Source organism: Borostomias antarcticus, assembly GCF_949987555.1.
Source record: "Borostomias antarcticus genome assembly, chromosome: 5".
Lineage (NCBI taxonomy): Eukaryota > Metazoa > Chordata > Actinopteri > Stomiiformes > Stomiidae > Borostomias > Borostomias antarcticus.
The window spans coordinates 12065521-12082244 of NC_140238.1; the positions used below are offsets into that span (position 1 = coordinate 12065521).

Consider the following 16724-nt stretch of genomic DNA (forward strand, 5'->3'; position numbering starts at 1 on the left):
CTACCAATCCATTTATGGGCATTTCATGGGAAGTTAAGCTTGGGAATTTTGGAAATGTTTACCTTTTTTGTAGCCTATAACAGCTTTTTTTCAACAACTTTTTATTTTATTTAATACATTTATTTTGGGATTTTATCCCATTTTCACTCAATTTTGTAGCCAATTGACCCTGACCTAGTGTCCAATTTCCCCCTACTATTTGTTGAGGATTCGTCACACAGCCCGGCCGGTTGGCAATACAAAGCAGAGAGACAACTCCTTGACTCTCTCAGCTCGCAACTATAATTCTGACACCAGACAGGGCTGCTGTTGTGTGACGAACCCTCAAGCCAAGATTAAACTAACCACCGTTGGTGAGTGGCAGTGGAGGCCCGCCGGTCCGCAGTGGGCAGCAGCACCAGAACAGGATGTATTAGACCGCTACACCACCGCAGACCTTTATAACAGGGAACTTAAATGTAGCCTAGTTGGGGGGGGGGGGGCGGGGACACAAAATGCAATTCTTACGGTGGCCGATGCGTGCAAATCACAGCGGCAAATCCGGAACACAACGGCAAGTCCAAAAAACACAACCGCAAAGTTCAAACACAACAACAAAGTTAAAAAACACCACCGCAAAGTTCAAACACAACAACAAAGTTAAAAAACACAAAAGCAAGTCAGAAAACACAACTGCAAGTCGGAAACACAAATGCAATACAGAATACACAACAGCAAGAGAGAAAACACAATCGCAAATTGGAAACCACGATTGCAACTCCCAAAAACACAACGACAATAACCAGAAATCACATTAGAAATGTGTCAACCGGAAAGGGATTTACTACTTGTTGAATCTGATTGGGCAGCTATAGTGTCAATAACAGTGGGACATGTGCGGGAAGCCAATATTTAAATTAATTTGAAATGATACGTTTAATGACTGGGTTTAAGAATGGAACTATTTTTCTCCCACATGCAGGAGCCTATCTTGCCTCCTGCCAGGCTGTTATCTTGCCTCCTGCCAGGCTGTTGTTATAAATAAGAAGTTCTTAACTACTTGCCTGGATAAATAAAGGTTATTGATTGCTGATGAGCTAGCTAGCTAGCTCATTGATGTCATATCAAATATTGGACATTTGTATCTATAGCTAGTGACCTGCTTTAGGAGGCTAGTAGCCTCTAAGTAGTTTGCACAAAACAGCTGATCAGACGTTACGATGCATAGCCAGGCTCTTGGCTAGTCTATGTGACACCTAGATGGCAATAATAGCGAAAATAATGAAGATATGTTTTGAGTATATCTGTGGTGGTGATAGGATAACATTCATATACAGAGAGGACGAGTAGTTGTTTTGTTGTATATTATTTCAATATACAACAGAGATCATTCTCTACAAAATAGATTACATCCTAATTCGTAGCATACCAGTGCGCATATTGAGAGATACGGGAGCAGCCCAGTCTTTTATACTCTCTGATATTCTGCCTTTCTCTGAAAAGTCTTCCACTGGTTCTAGTGTATTGGTGCAGGACATCGAAATGAGCTATGTGTCGGTGCCTCTCCATCTGGTGCACTTCAGTTGTGATAGCCAGTGGAGTGTAAGGTGGCCGTGCGTCCGTCTTTTCCAATAGGTGTAAATGTTCTTGCTCGGTAACGATATTGCTGGTGGCAGGGTTATGCCTATGCTGGAGGTTTTGGAACATATCCCTCTGTTCTACAGCCTGATGTGTTGGCCCAGAGCTAGGTTTCCTGAAGTGTTCCCTGTGTGCGCATGTAGCCTACCCGTGCGCAGGACTGAGTGAGGTAGTTGACTTGGTTGATACCGTGTTCGCGACTGAGTTGTCTGACTCATCAACTGCCCTAGTTCCATCTATGCCCACTTCGCCTACCGCTGACACAAGTGCTCGTAGTCAGAGCATGCTCCAGAGTAAAAACCTTGTGTCCGAGCCTACCCAGCTACCTATGACACGCAGTAACCTGATTTCCTTACAGAGGACAGATGTTGAGTTGGCCAAGTGTTGGGAGGCTGCTCGGGATTTATGGATGATGCTACGAATTAGGATGTAATCTATTTTGTAGATGATCTCTGTTGTATATTGAAATAATATACAACAAAACAACTAATCGTCCTCTCTCTGTATATGAATGTTATCCTATCACCACCACAGATATACTCAAAACATATCTTCATTATTTTCGCTATTATTGCCATCTAGGTGTCACATAGACTAGCCAAGAGCCTGGCTATGCATCGTAACGTCTGATCAGCTGTTTTGTGCAAACTACTTAGAGGCCACTAGCCTACTAAAGCAGGTCACTAGCTATAGATACAAATGTCCAATATTTGATATGACATCAATGACAATTAGCTAGCTAGCTCATCAGCAATCAATAACCTTTATTTATCCAGGCAAGTAGTTAAGAACTTCTTATTTATAACAACAGCCTGGCAGGAGGCAAGATAACAGCCTGGCAGGAGGCAAGATAGGCTCCTGCATGTGGGAGAAAAATAGTTCCATTCTTAAACCCAGTCATTAAACGTATCATTTCAAATTAATTTGAGTATTCGCTTCCTGCACATGTCCCACTGTTATTGACACTATAGCTGCCCAATCAGATTCAACAAGTAGTAAATCCCTTTCCGGTTGACACATTTCTAATGTGATTTCTGGTTATTGTCGTTGTGTTTTTGGGAGTTGCAATCATGGTTTCCAATTTGCGATTGTGTTTTCTCTCTTGCTGTTGTGTATTCTGTATTGCATTTGTGTTTCCGACTTGCAGTTGTGTTTTCTGACTTGCTGTTGTGTTTTTTAACTTTGTTGTTGTGTTTGAACTTTGCGGTTGTGTTTTTTGAACTTGCCGTTGTGTTCCGGATTTGCCGTTGTGATTTGCACGCGTCGGCCACCGTAAATTCTAGATCTTGCAGCATGATCTTGGTTAAAACAACCTGATTTAATGCAAATTAAGTTGAATTTCAACTCTGCACTGTGCATTCCTCCATCACATGAGCAGTACAATCTTCCATGACATGCACAGCCAATTCCTAGCATCCTGCACACCAAGAGGGCTGTAGAATCCATTCAGGTTCAAAGCACAAATAGATCGTCAAAAATCTCATTTTAAAAATGTGTAGGCCTATTAGAAATGTTTGCCTGCATGTCTGCCATGACAAACAAATGTTTATATTTATGTCTGTATATGACAAGTTAAATACAGTTGGTATAAATAACCCCAAAATTCCCAGTTTATTCCTGTTAATTCACATGAATTCACATGAATTCACGATAATTCCCATGGAAAGTTTCCAATTTTGAATATTCCCTGGATTTTGCAACCCTAAATATAACAGAACATAGTTGAGTAGAATATAATATAGTTGATTAGAATAGAACATAGATGAGTAGAATAGAACAGAACATAGCTAGGTAGAATAGAACAGAACATAGTTGAGTAGAATAGAACAGAACATAGTTGAGTAGAATAGAACTAAACATAATTGAGTAGAACTGAACTTTGTTGAGCAGAGTAGAACATAGTTGAGTAGAATAGAACATAGTTGAGTAGAACAGAGCAGAACATACAGTAGTTGAGTAGAATACAATATAGTTAAGTAGAATATAATAGAACATAGTTAAGTAGAATAAAATAAAGAAATGTTTTGCAATGATACAAAACTTTGCAGAGGCAACCCCATGCACATACTGTGGTACTGTAATACTCCTTTAGTATAAATGCAGTACTGTACTATTAACATACACAACTAGGGCTGTACGATATATCGTTTACGCATCGCCATTGCGATGTGCGCTTGCGCAATAGTCACATCGCTGGGCCTGCAATTTTTCTCCTGCTATGTAGTCAAACTCAAACACTTGAAAATTCAAAATTCACTACTAATTTTCCGCAGTATTGATACTTTCCGTACTATCGATACCATCGTGACTATTATAATGCATAAAATAATAACATAGATAGAACAGCTTAGAATAGCAGAACATATTCAAATCGAATAGAATATCCTAACTAAATGAAATACAGATAGGCCTATGCTGCGCAACCGTGCATTTTAGAGAGATTGGGCTGGATTTTGGTCAGCAGCATCCCGCTCAAAATACGCTCCGCTATGTATGGAAGCAATCAGTCATCAGTCTTATAAATCATATAATTAGGAAACTCATAGTTTACTCTATTTTATCAATGTTGTATAGCATATAGCCTATGTTTGTCTTGTCTATTTTTTGTAGTTTGCAAAGAACATTCACGAAGAAAAGTGAAAGGGCTGAGGGCTCATTTGGTTACTCTAGACAGCGGCGGAGGATTTCCAAAAGCAAGAGCACCTATTTGGCAATATTTCAGATTTAAACCCAATGCTAATAGCTGGGGAACCTCATAATATCAATGAGTCAATCTGTAAACTCTGGAGCTCGTCATGCCGTAACGTGAACACCGTTGCTCTGTGCTGCGAGGCTGCGACCCACTCTGCTGCGCGCGGACAGAGTGAAGGAGAGGATCAGTAGCCTGGGTCCCGCCCCTGAATCTGAATAGCAATTCAATCTGAGTGTCAGACTAGTGGAGCAGAGCAGACACTTTCAGCTTATAATTGTAGCATCCCAAACTTATTATTTTACAAAGAAGAGTTTTTTTTTTTTTTTTATTAATTTAATGAATAAAAGAATACAATTAAATATATATGTAATTTATTTAGTTTAAACAGTTTGTATTCCTGCTCCGCCTCAGCAGACAGCAAACACTGAGATCAGTAGGCTACACCTGACATTGTATTATTCCATTAGCCTACGTTTTAGGTTTGTGCCGTGGTATCGTTTCAATTCAATTGATTTTTTTTTCTTCAATTTTGGTATCGTGACAACACTATATGGTAGTCTGTCTGACATAACATTAATGATTCAGACCAATCACAATTTTAGTTAGTTTTAGTTGAGTTTTTAAATGATGCTCAGTAGCCCTGCCCCGCCCCCGCCGGAAGGCGAGCACAAGTCGAATAAAATGAAAATGACAGAGAAAGGGGACGATTTAGTGGTTAAAAGAAAGTCAACGTCTGACATTTGGCGTTACTTCGGCTACCGAAAGGCTGATGTAACATCAAGCCTGGCGACAGCACAGGTAGCAATTAGCAAGATTAGAGAAGATGACGAGAACTAATCGGGGGCTCCCACGCCTTGTTTTACATATCGCAATATATATCGCAAAAAAGTATATTGCTGCAATGTATGTTTTTGTCAATATTGTGCAGCCCTATACACAACTGTATTATTGATAATGTTACAGCTGTATTATTAATAATATCAATGTTACAGAACCATTCTATTCAGGGGTGTAGTGGTGACTGAAGAAGTGGGTATACTCCGATTAGAAGTGCGTATGCTGTAGCAGTACAGTTTTTACATTAGTGGCATTTAAATAGGTGGGTATACTGTGGGTCCATGGATAAAGAAGTGGGTATACTCCATATACCTCTGTATACCCTCCATTACACCACTGGTTCTATTATTATTATTATTATTATTATTATCGTTGTTATTATTATTATTATTGTTGTTGTTGTTGTTGTACAACACATTTTATTTGAGATTCACATCTCTCTGTTTCTGGTGTCCCCAGAGGTGCCCCCCATGCGGGCCAAGCCCTACTACTGTGTGGTGCGTCGGGAGCAGGAGACCAGCGAGGTGGTGTACGGCACCAAGGACAGCTTCCTGCAGGCCAGGGTCATCTTCATCCGCTGGCTGGTCTCCTTCTGGCTGGAGCCGCGCTCCAACCCCACCTCACAAATCCCCGGCATGGAGGGCGAGGACGTCCCCAAGAACATCAGGGTAGGCTGAGGAGAACCAGCGCTCACCGTGTTCTAGGAGAAGAGAACCAGGGTCCTCGGGGGTTCTGTCAGGGAGTGGTGTGGACGGGGGGGGGGAGGGTTTAGGACATCTGGTTAGCTGTTATACACTGCATGCTAACCCGTAGCTATCACTAGACCCTGACGCTCTCTCCTGTGTGTGTACGCATGTGCACACCTGTGCGCGTGTGTTTCTGTGTGTGTGTGTGCGTGCGTGTTTGTGTGCTCCAGCGTGCGGCAGCGGGCCTGGCAGTGCGGGGGGAGGAGGGGGGGTGCGGCGGCCCCCGGCAGGACAGTCTGGAGGGGGGGGGAGTGGCGGCATGCGAGGGCGAGCAGCAGAGCCACTCCAACACCAGCACGCTGACGGAGAGAGAGCCCAGCTCCTCCAGCCTCTGCAGCCTGGACCAGGAGCACCTCACCGACATGGAGGTGGTCCGCAGGGCACTCTGCTGCTCACGCACCAATGTCAACTTCATCACCGAGATCTTCAGACAGGTAGCACACACACACACACGGACAGGTAACACACATACACACACACACACACACACACACACACACACAGGTAACACACACACACAGGTTCTTCGTTGTGCGGGTTAGGTCTTGTGTTCTCCTCTCCTCCCCAGGCTTGGGGGCCGAGGGGCTATCCTTTTACCACCCAGAGCCTGGTGAGGGGTCACCCGGGCTATATATCCGGGCACACCTCCAGAAGCCATGTCACCGTTTCGTCATCTAAAACCGTCAGGCCATGTATTCCGTTGGGTGTCCAGTATGTCGGACAGTCCTGGATGACGTGGTCTGCGGTTTGTTCGTCAGTGCCACCACTCGCACACTGCACAGGATACCAAGCCCCATCTGTGCATCAATGAGCGGAAGCATCCGACGCCTGTCCAGAGGCGATTAAGCCTCACCCATCAAGTCCATCCTGGGAGGGGAAGGACCGGCGGCCGGGATGAAATCACAGAGTCTGGAGGTGTTTGCCTCCCACTCCGCACGCCAGATGTGGTCCGCCCATCCTGCCTCGCTGATGTTAAGATCTCTGCATTGCTGCCGGAGATCGCGTGTGGCAGGTACAAAGGGTTGTCTCGACTTGAGACGCTGGGGAGGCTCCGCTGTTGCGGTGAGCCTGTGTGAAACAGGTGGTTAGGCTCCATGGCCCGGCAGGCGAGACGTGCTGTGGTTCCTGTGCGGCGGAGGCCAGCAGGCTGGATGCCTGTGAGGATGGGAAGGTTGTCCACAGGAGTGGGAAGCAGGCATCGTGTCACGATGCGCAAGGCATCGAGGCAGGTGTGAGCGCTGCGACACCAGACCGGTGCGCAATATTCACTGGTCAAGTAGACCAGGGCTAGGGCTGCCGTACGCAGTATTTTTGCGCCAGCACCCCAGCCTGATCGGACGCCTCATCAACGCCACACAAGCTGTTAACTTCTTGCGCAGTCATTCGAGGTGTCGGCGGAACGTGAGCAACCTGTCCAATGTCACGCCGAGATAGGGTGGTTTGGCGCTGTATGGCAGGAGTGTTCCGTCGGTGTGCACTCGGAGCTCACGTTTGGCTTCATTGTAAAGGTGGAAGGCCGCCGACACCGTCTTTGTCTCGCTGAGCTTCAATCTCCATTTCCGGAGGTATGCCACTAGTGTCTGCATGTCTTGGCTCAGTGTCTCCTCCACGGCCTGCCAGTCTCCAGCTGAGTACACCATCGCAAGGTCGTCTGCATAGGCATACTTCCTGGAGACTGTGGTCGGCAGGTTGTAGGTGTAGATTTTATAAAGGAGGGGGGCCAGGACAGATCCCTGGGGGATGCCGTTCTTAAGGTGTCGCAACCTGCTTTGCTGTCCACTATCAGTGGTGAGGGTGAAGCTGCGGTTTCGGACCAGCACCATGATCATGCTGACCATGTGCCTGTCCGGCAGCAGGCGGAGCAGCTTGCAGATGAGGCCGCGGTGCCATATGGTGTCGTAGGCAGCCGTCAGGTCGAAAAGCTGTCCTCGATGTCTTGAGACATCAAAGTGACTTGATCTACAGTCGATCTCCTGCATCGGAACCCGGCCTGCTCCTGTGGGAGCAGCGGGTCGATGATTGGTTCGACGTGGGCGTAGATGAGACGCTCAAGGATCTTGAAGGGGATACATAACAGAGAGATGGGGCGGTAACTCTTGGGGTCCCCTTCAGGCTTGTTCGGCTTAGGGATCGTGACAACTAGGGCTCTTATCCAGATTTTGGGGATCTTGAGTTGGCGCAAGCAGGAAGAGAGGAAAGCTCTTAACCAGGACTTCAAGGCAGGCGCGGCATGGAGTACTTTACATGCTGGAGGGCAGTAGCGAACTCCTCCCGTATGAATTCGCCGGAGATGTTACCGCCACTAGGAGTTGTGGCCTTCCAGAGGTCAGACACTTCTTTTGTCACGAGACATGACGATTTGCGGTCTTTGCCCTCGTATGTCCCGCTTTTCACAAATTGTGAGGCGATTTTGTTTGAAGAGATGGGGCAGTGACGGGGGGAGTGTCTAGACCTATCAGTGAGGTTGTTAAAGTCCAGGTTAACCCAGTTCAATTTTTTGTTATGAGCTTCACACACCACAGGAAAACATGTCATTAACCACCCAGCCAAATCTGAGTGATTAAAAATGTCGCTAAGTATATAAAATAAGGCTTCAAAATCGGTTAAAAATCAGCAGCATTCTCTGGTCTGAGACCGTGGGGGCGTGTCTGCTGAAGGCACCGAAGCCACACCCAATTGCGTGGGGAGGGGGTGTGGAGGGAAGAACCTGTCAAATAGTACCGTTCTCTGGTCTGCATAGTCACACTGGCACGCCGTCTCTTTTGTGGTAGGAAGGCACAGCTTTGTGAAAACAGGAGAGAGGAGTTGAAATTACACTTGTCTAATGAATCAAACGCACAGATGCTTCCTCCTAACCTACCTCCTGACAAACACAGGTAAAACTGTAGCTACTCTATACCAACGCGCCAGTGTTACTGCCCTTAGATGCAAAATACAAAAACAGGCAACGAGGAATGTATGAGTCTGTCCCTATTTTCTCCCTGCCACCTCCGGACCCATTCCTATCCCTAACAGGCGATCCTGTCGTCCCTTGGGATCAATGGAAAAAGTTGTTTAAAATGTACCTTTTAGTCACTGGCTTGAACAGCGCTGAGAGCGCGAAGAAGCGTACTACCGGAGTTGATAATCGGGACAGACTCATCCACTCTCGTTGGCAATGTTATGTGTGAGAATAATTATTCTCACACATAACATTGCCAACGAGAGTGGATGAGTCTGTCCCGACGAGCACTCGGCTTCAACTTTCCCGCAACATATCCAACAGAACTGGAATGTTCAGCCAGTAGCCGCCGAGCACCGCTTCACTGGGAGAGGGTGTGTCTTTCTCCAGCTGCAGCTGGTCTAACTAACCATCCCCCTCGCTCCCACCTCCCGGTCTCCCGCTGGAGAAATATACTGTAACCATTACCGGTGAACCCATACGCACATCAGGTGCCACAAATATGGCAGGCAGTTTCTGTATAGTTAACGCTTATAGTCATAATATATCATCCGTAACGTTATTTGGTGGGTGGTCGCCTGGTCGGTGCTGCTAGCTGTTAGCTAGACTAAGGTTATATACACACTCCCATCTGCAACAAGCTACATAGCTAATGTTAGCTATAATTCCTCCTAAGATTACATAATTCATCATAGCTGACATTACCACATACATGTCAAGACATATTTTGTATATTAATAGCAGTGTATTTTCCTATTGCTTACGTTACCTAGCTAACGTTATAACGTTAATAAGCTATAAGCACACAAGGCAGCGGTGTCGGCACCAAAGGTTGATGCGACAGGAGAATGGAGGCCGGGGAGGGAGATGGTTGGCTCCGCCGAATTCACCAGGACCAGTCGTGAGTCCGTGAAACCCAAAAGCCTCATATTATAATTGCAGAAGCTTTCGGGAGTGAAATGTTTGCTGCAGAGGCGGGCGCTAGCGGTGACAGACTGTAACACCATGGTTCTTCAAAAATGCTAACCCATTTGCTTCTCATTTCAGCTTTACTCGGGAGTGAAAGAAGCAGACCTTATCATCCCATTCCTGCTGGCATCCAGGAAGGATGCATTTTCGTTTAGATTTATGCATAGGCATTGCTAACTAAGAAAAACTAGCTAATTCTAGACTGTTGGTTAAAACTAGCTAATTCTAGACTCAAGATTGAGCAGGAAAACCGGAGATTCAAATCCGTTCTAGCTTTATATAGTGTTAGGGCGGGGATATGCTAAGAACACCGCTCTACGTCATCCGGTACCCGTTTTAAGCCCGCCCAGAAAATCCGGAAATCAAAACTGGTTAAAAACACAAAACTGGTCTAACTTCACAATTCAGTACTACACATGGTTCATCCCATTTTTACATGTTATCAGCAATGCATCACTAACACATAGAATGTGTTTTCAAGCAAATCTCTGATTTTGGTTAACTGGGACTTTAAGGATGCTCCATGTCTTGCGGCTGGAGTGTGACAAGTCAGTGTTAATGGCCTCTTCCCAGCGCTCTTGTCTCCTTCGGTTGAGTATAGACAGCAGGGCTGAGGCAAGTCTGTCTGACTCAGCTCCTGGGGGGGCCCGGATGAAGGCACAGTAGAGACTCTCATCACTCCGCATCTCAACATGGTTTGTAGCTATTGCGATGTCCGCGTGGGATAGATTTTTTGGCCACTTTCACCAGTATGCCGCAGAGTTCCCGGTACGCCTCGTCCACGTTGTTGGTGTTAGGTGGTGGAAGGCACATCATGGATCTACAGTATGGGTAAGAAGGCGGTAGCGTTTACAATTGGCCTTTCAGAAGTTCCATCGCTTCACCAGCTCGCTTGGGATGAGGTCCACGAGTTTAGGCATGGTAATCAGCAATGGTCGATGTTGGGAACGCAGGAACTTTCCTAGCACACGTTTATCAGGGAGCCGGTTATTAAGGCCAACGCTCGTGAATGCCAAGTCAGGATTCGTCCCAGTTTTCCAGCGACCTGAGACAAAGCTGGCTGCGCCCTTGGGATCGTACAACAAGGCCAGGCTGTTGTTAGCTGCCCAAGCAGCCAGGTTTTCTCCGTTGGATGTATTGGTGTTGTACCCCCAGTCCTCGTACTGGCAGTTGAAGTCGGCAGCAGAGAGGCAGGGGTGAGGGAAGACTGGGAGATGCACTGGTGTGATTCACGAGGACGGAGGCTTGTAGACGTTGATGAATTTTAAAGCCGCCAATGTCCACGCACAACCACTCAATCTCCAAGCCAGTCGGGGATTGGTCAACAAGAGTCCAGTCCAACCTTTGATGGACGAACGTATCGAAGCCATGCTTCCTGCTTAGGGTAGACCCAGCTAGAGCAAAATTTGGAAGAACTAGCTTATCTGCTGTTACGCAGTGGGTCTCCTGGAAGAGGATGACGAGGGCCTTGGTGGTGCAGGATTTTGCTGGGGGTGAGCCCTTCGGAGTTCAGCTGCAGTATTCTGGGTTGGCTGCTCTCCCCGCCTGTGGCAGCCGAACACCAGCCCAGGTGGTGGCCCTCAGTTGGCAGACTTTGCTTTGCGTACATTGGTTAATCGCAGCTACTGACGGGGGGCACCACGGCCTCGCCCCCCGACACACAGGTAACACACACATACAGATACACACATACACACAGACAGATAACACACACACATATCCCAGTACGGTGCTTTCTCTGTGTGCCCTTCCCAGGCGTTCCTGCTGCCCATGTGTGAGGCAGCGGCCATGAGGAAGGTGGTGCGTGTGTACCAAGAGTGGATCTCCCAGGAGGACAAGCCCGTCTTCATGAGGGACCCCGAGGAGGGTCTATATCCCACCGCCCAGAGTAACGGCCAAGAGCCAGGGCCACAGCAGGAGAAGGAGGAGGAGGTGAGGGCCCAGAGGGTGTGTGTGTGTGTGTGTGCGTGTGTGCTTGCATGGGAGGGACTGGGGGTATGTGTAGGTGGGGACTGTGTGTGTGTGTGTGTGTGTCTCTCTCCCTGATCTCTCAATCTAAAACTGTCTCTGCGTGTCTCAGGGTGTAAATAAAGTGTTTGACAGCGAGCTGCTGGAGTACAGTGTACATGCTGGAGTTCAACCTACTCTGCAGGTAGGGTACACATACACACACGTACGCACACGCACACATACACACACACACACACACACACACATAGACTGTGCCAGGTAATCATCTCTACACTACTATAACCACCTGCTCCCCTCCTATTCCTCCTCTTCCTGCTCCTCCTCTTCTTCCCCCTCTTCCTGCTCCTCCTCTTCTTCCCCCTCTTCCTCCTCCTCCTCCTCACCCAGGTCTTCATCACCAACTCGTCCAACGTCTTTCTGTTGGAGCCAGCCAACGAGGTGAAGATCCTTCTAGAAGAACAAGTGGACATGTGCAAGAGAGTCCTCAACATCTATCGCAGCCTGGTCATGCACGAGACCATGGACCAGAAGACCTGGTAATTAATATACTACACCCTAGTACCCTGGATACTAGAACCCTAGAACCCTGGACACTAGAACCCTAGAACCCTGGACACTAGAACCCTAGAAACTAGAACCCTAGACAGCCTGGTCATGCACGAGACCATGGACCAGAAGACCTGGTGATTAACATACTGTACTACACCCTGGAACCCTAGAGTCTTACACCCTAGAACCTTAGAACCCTAGTCAGCCTGAACCATGGACCAGAATACCTGGTAATCAACATACTACACTCTAGAACCCTAGACACTAGAACCCTAGACAATGTGACCATAGACCAGAAGACTTGGTACTGTGACACACTGGATACTAATATACTATACAAGAACCAGATTAACTTACTTACTTACCCTAGCAGACTAACATTCTACACCCTAGCAGACTAACATTCGACATGCTAGCATACTAACATATTACACCCTAGTATCCTAGCAGACTAACATTCTACACCGTAGCATCCTAGGCCCTAAATACCCTAGCATCATACCCTACACCCTAGTATCCAAGACCCTAAACACCCTAGCATCATACCCTACACCCTAGTATCCAAGACCCTAAACACCCTAGCATCATACCCTACACCCTAGCATCCTAGACCATAAACACACTAGCATCATGCCCTACACCCTAGTATCCAAGACCCTAAACACCCTAGCATCACACCCTACACCCTAGCATCCTAGACCCTAAACACACTAGCATCACGCCCTACACCCTAGTATCCTAGACCGTAAACACCCTAGCATCACACCCTACACCCTAGCATCCTAGACCCTAAACACCCTAGCATCATACTCGACACCCTAGCATCCTAGACAGAAGAAGCAGTAGAAGAAGCAGTAGAACTCTACAGAGAGTCCGTGGACCAGAAGATCTGGTTCAGTGCTGCAGCACTAACAAGCAGCCTGGGACCGTCTCTCTGATACCTGACTACATGTATGCTTTCCGCTCCTCTCTCTGTGTGGTGTGTGTGTGCATGTGTGTATGTGTGTGTCTGTACGTGTGTGTGCGTGTGTGTGTGTGCGTGTGTGTGTGTGTGTGTGTGTGTAGGGAGCAGATCCTGCTGGTTCTCCTCAGGGTGACGGAGTGTGTGATGAAGAGGCCTCCCTCCATCATGCCCCAGGGGAAGAAGAGCCTGACTCTGTCTGGCCGTCTGGCCGGGCCTGTCTTCCAGGTACAGCAACACTCACCCTGATCCTCGACCCTGGTCCTAACTATGACCCCATGACCTCTCCTGCATGTAGTGAACCAGTCCCCCGCGGTATACTAGTCTGGAGTAAAACGCCACAAAACATGGGCATAGGTGGCGTAGCCAGCGCCTTCCTTTCAAATTAGTGGTGCCACAATTCCTTGATCGATTCCCAACTCCCAAGAATCGATTCTTCTTTTTTTCCTCTCTCCCTCCTCCGCGCTGTTTCGCCACCACCATTCACCCTTTCCGGCTTCCGTAGTTGTTGCTGCAACAGAGCGTGTGCAGCCAGGCTGTGTGGCTAGTAAAGGCTATGCTAACGTTAGCAGCTTAGCTCTAACGTTAACTTGAAAAGAAGAACAAGTAGCTCAAATGTTCACAACAGTTAGTTGGCTAGTTCGCATCTACTTCTAACATTTATCTGGTGTGGCGTCGCATGTAACGTTAGTTCATGAAAATCATGGGAAACGAGAACAAGTAAGACACAGCTGAAGGCAGGCATTTGGACACATTGGGGCTTCTACTTTCTCTCAGGCAAGAGCTTGACGTGACTCATACCATCTGCTAGAATTGCGATTTTCTTTTTGAAAGAAGCTTCTGATAAATGAAAAAGGCAGCTAGCCTAACCCTTCAAATTTTATTTATGTAACTGCATTTTAATTTTTTGTATTACAACTGTTTTCATTAACAGCACTTTGACTTGAGAAATATTTGAATGCTTTATTTAAGTTCAGCAAACTAACTGTGAATTGAGAAATATTTGAAGTTGAAGAGAAATACTTTCCTTGTTTTATTTAAGTTCAGCATGGTCACTGACTGAATTGAGAAATACTGGAAGTTTAAAGTTCATGACTAATACTTGAGAGGTTGAATGTCAAGTTCAGCATGCCACGAATAAATGTGAGTTTTTTTGTCTTAGACTTGCCTTTGTGTGTTATTGCAATATAAAACGACAATGTTATACACTGCTATATTCTGTTAATTAACACACAGCGGACTGGAGTAGATCCTAAAATCTGTCTTTGTAGAAAATCCATTAAGAATTGAGAATCGATTCTCGATTCTTGAATCGAGAATCGTTGGAATCGAGAATCGATTCTGGAATCGGATCGTGACCCGAGGAATCGGATCGTGGCTTAGTGGAATCGGAGCACCCCTATTTCAAATCCAGCTGCATTGGAACATATTTTCATCAGGAACAGGTCAGGACTAAATGAACAACTGATTCAGCCCAGAAAAGATGGTAAAACTGTAACTCGCCAACTCCATGAAGTGAGTTAATGTGGAAGAAAGTCCAAGTAGCCTAAATTGCACTTTATGTGCCAGATATGCTACCGACAGTTCGTGCGAATGCAGGACTTGAAAATACTTGAAAAGTGGAAAGCTACGGTTAGTGACCAATCAGAGGCCAAATCACCCTCCCCGCACAGTCCACTCTCTGTGCGGGCCAATCATCCTTCGCGCATAAGTCTTCCCATTGGTGTCCACGAATATTGAGGTTTTTCCCAGAAGTTCTCACCGCAGTGAGAGCTTCTGAGTACTCAGATTAGTGGTGTATTTGCTGTTTAACAACGCATACATGTAGACAAGCAAGTATTTTGTGGGGCGTTAATTTCTACGCAGATTTCTGCACAGCCAACGCTCCAAAAGGAACGCAGGAAACGTGTGGTAACCATCTTTTGTAAGAGTACGCGTAGTTAAAAGACAGTATACCGCAGGCTTAACCTTAACCCTCCAGGTAGGGTTGAGCCCCTGAACCCTGACCTTTCCTCCCAGAAGAGACCTTGGATGTACGCCATGACAGGGGTGTATTGGTTAGCTCATTGCACCGCTGCAGCTCGATGACGTGTCTCTGCGCGTCTTAAACAGTGTCCTCCTGTCTTGTCTGTCTGTCTGCCTGCCCCCCACCCCTGTCTGTCTGTCTGCCCCCCCCCCCCCCACCACCACATCTGTCTACCCCCTTCGCCCACCCCCAGACACTGATCGTGGCCTGGATCAAGGGGAACCTCAACGTGTACATCAGCCGTGAGCTGTGGGATGACCTGCTCTCCGTGCTGTCCTCGCTCACCTGCTGGGAGGAGCTGGTGACGGAGTGGTCCCTCACCATGGAGACGCTCACCAAGGTGCTGGCCAGGAACCTGTACAGCCTGGACTTGCAGGAGCTGCCCCTGGACAAGCTCAGCGAACAGAAACAGAAGAAACACAAGGGCAAAGGTACAGGAGGGAGAGAAAGAGGGAGAGAGAAAGGGAGAGAGGGAGAGAAAGGGATAGAGAGAGGGTGAGAAAGAGGAGGGTGTGTATTTGTCTGTGGGTGCGTGCGGGCATGTCAGAACACCAAAGCTAGCCTATTGTAGGGGCCGCTATTTAGTCCTACCAGTATCTCACCACCTTACCCCACCCCCCCCGCCCCCCAACCCCTTCCAGGAGGGGGTCTGGAGGGTCAGAAGCTGGCCGTGGACCGCTCCTTCTCTAAGGGCTGGAGCAGAGACCAGCCCGGCCAAGCGGCCATCATGAGGCAGCGCAGCGCCACCACTGCCGGATCCCCGGGCATCGAGAAGGCCCGAAGCATCGTACGCCAGAAGACCGTGGGTGAGTGGGCAGGGTGGGGGGTTGTGGGTGAGGGGGGAGTGGTCGGGGTGGGGGGTTGGGGTTGAGGGGGGAGTGGGTGAGTGGTTGGGGTGGGGGATTGTGCGTGATTGGGGGGCAGTTTGTTATGAACTTGTGTGTTAGCTTTGCAGTATAATTGATTTGTAGACCTGTAGTGGATTTATTTAAAATCTAAATTGATAGTATCGTATTTTTCTAGTGAGGAACTATGGCCTAGAAGAGGAAGCTCCCTGTCTCTCTATCTCTCTCCCTCTCTGTCAGGATCACACTGCCGTCTGTCTGCCTGCTGGCTTGCACTTCCTGTCTAGCCTGGCTACCCTGTCTCACTCACACTCTCTCCTCCTCCCTCTCTCTGTCTCTCTCTCTCTCTCTCTGTACCTTCTCTCGCTTTCCATGTCTCTAAATGTTTCTCCTTTCTCTCTTTCCTCTTCCTCCTCTGTCCCTTCATCACCCCTTTAACCACTCCCTCTTTCCTTCCCTCGTTCCCTTCCATCCGTCCTACCCCCCCAGCCCTCCGTAGCTGCTCCACAGGCGACAGCCTCCTCTCCTCCGCGTTTATCCGCAGTGCTAAAAGTGCTCCGGTGCTGGTCC

At 47.6% G+C, this 16724-nt stretch overlaps 1 protein-coding gene across 1 annotated transcript in view; it reads left to right on the top strand.

The window, feature by feature from the left end:
* The window catches only part of ralgapa1 (Ral GTPase activating protein catalytic subunit alpha 1), a 96396-nt gene that overhangs the window by 18359 nt on the left and 61313 nt on the right, over positions 1 to 16724 (top strand). The window contains exons 9-16 of the mRNA XM_084438314.1: positions 5606 to 5814; positions 6063 to 6326; positions 11558 to 11734; positions 11883 to 11954; positions 12161 to 12309; positions 13388 to 13511; positions 15503 to 15740; positions 15951 to 16115. Coding sequence (XP_084294440.1) covers positions 5606 to 5814; positions 6063 to 6326; positions 11558 to 11734; positions 11883 to 11954; positions 12161 to 12309; positions 13388 to 13511; positions 15503 to 15740; positions 15951 to 16115 — 1398 coding nt within the window. The remainder of the gene's footprint in view (positions 1 to 5605; positions 5815 to 6062; positions 6327 to 11557; positions 11735 to 11882; positions 11955 to 12160; positions 12310 to 13387; positions 13512 to 15502; positions 15741 to 15950; positions 16116 to 16724) is intronic.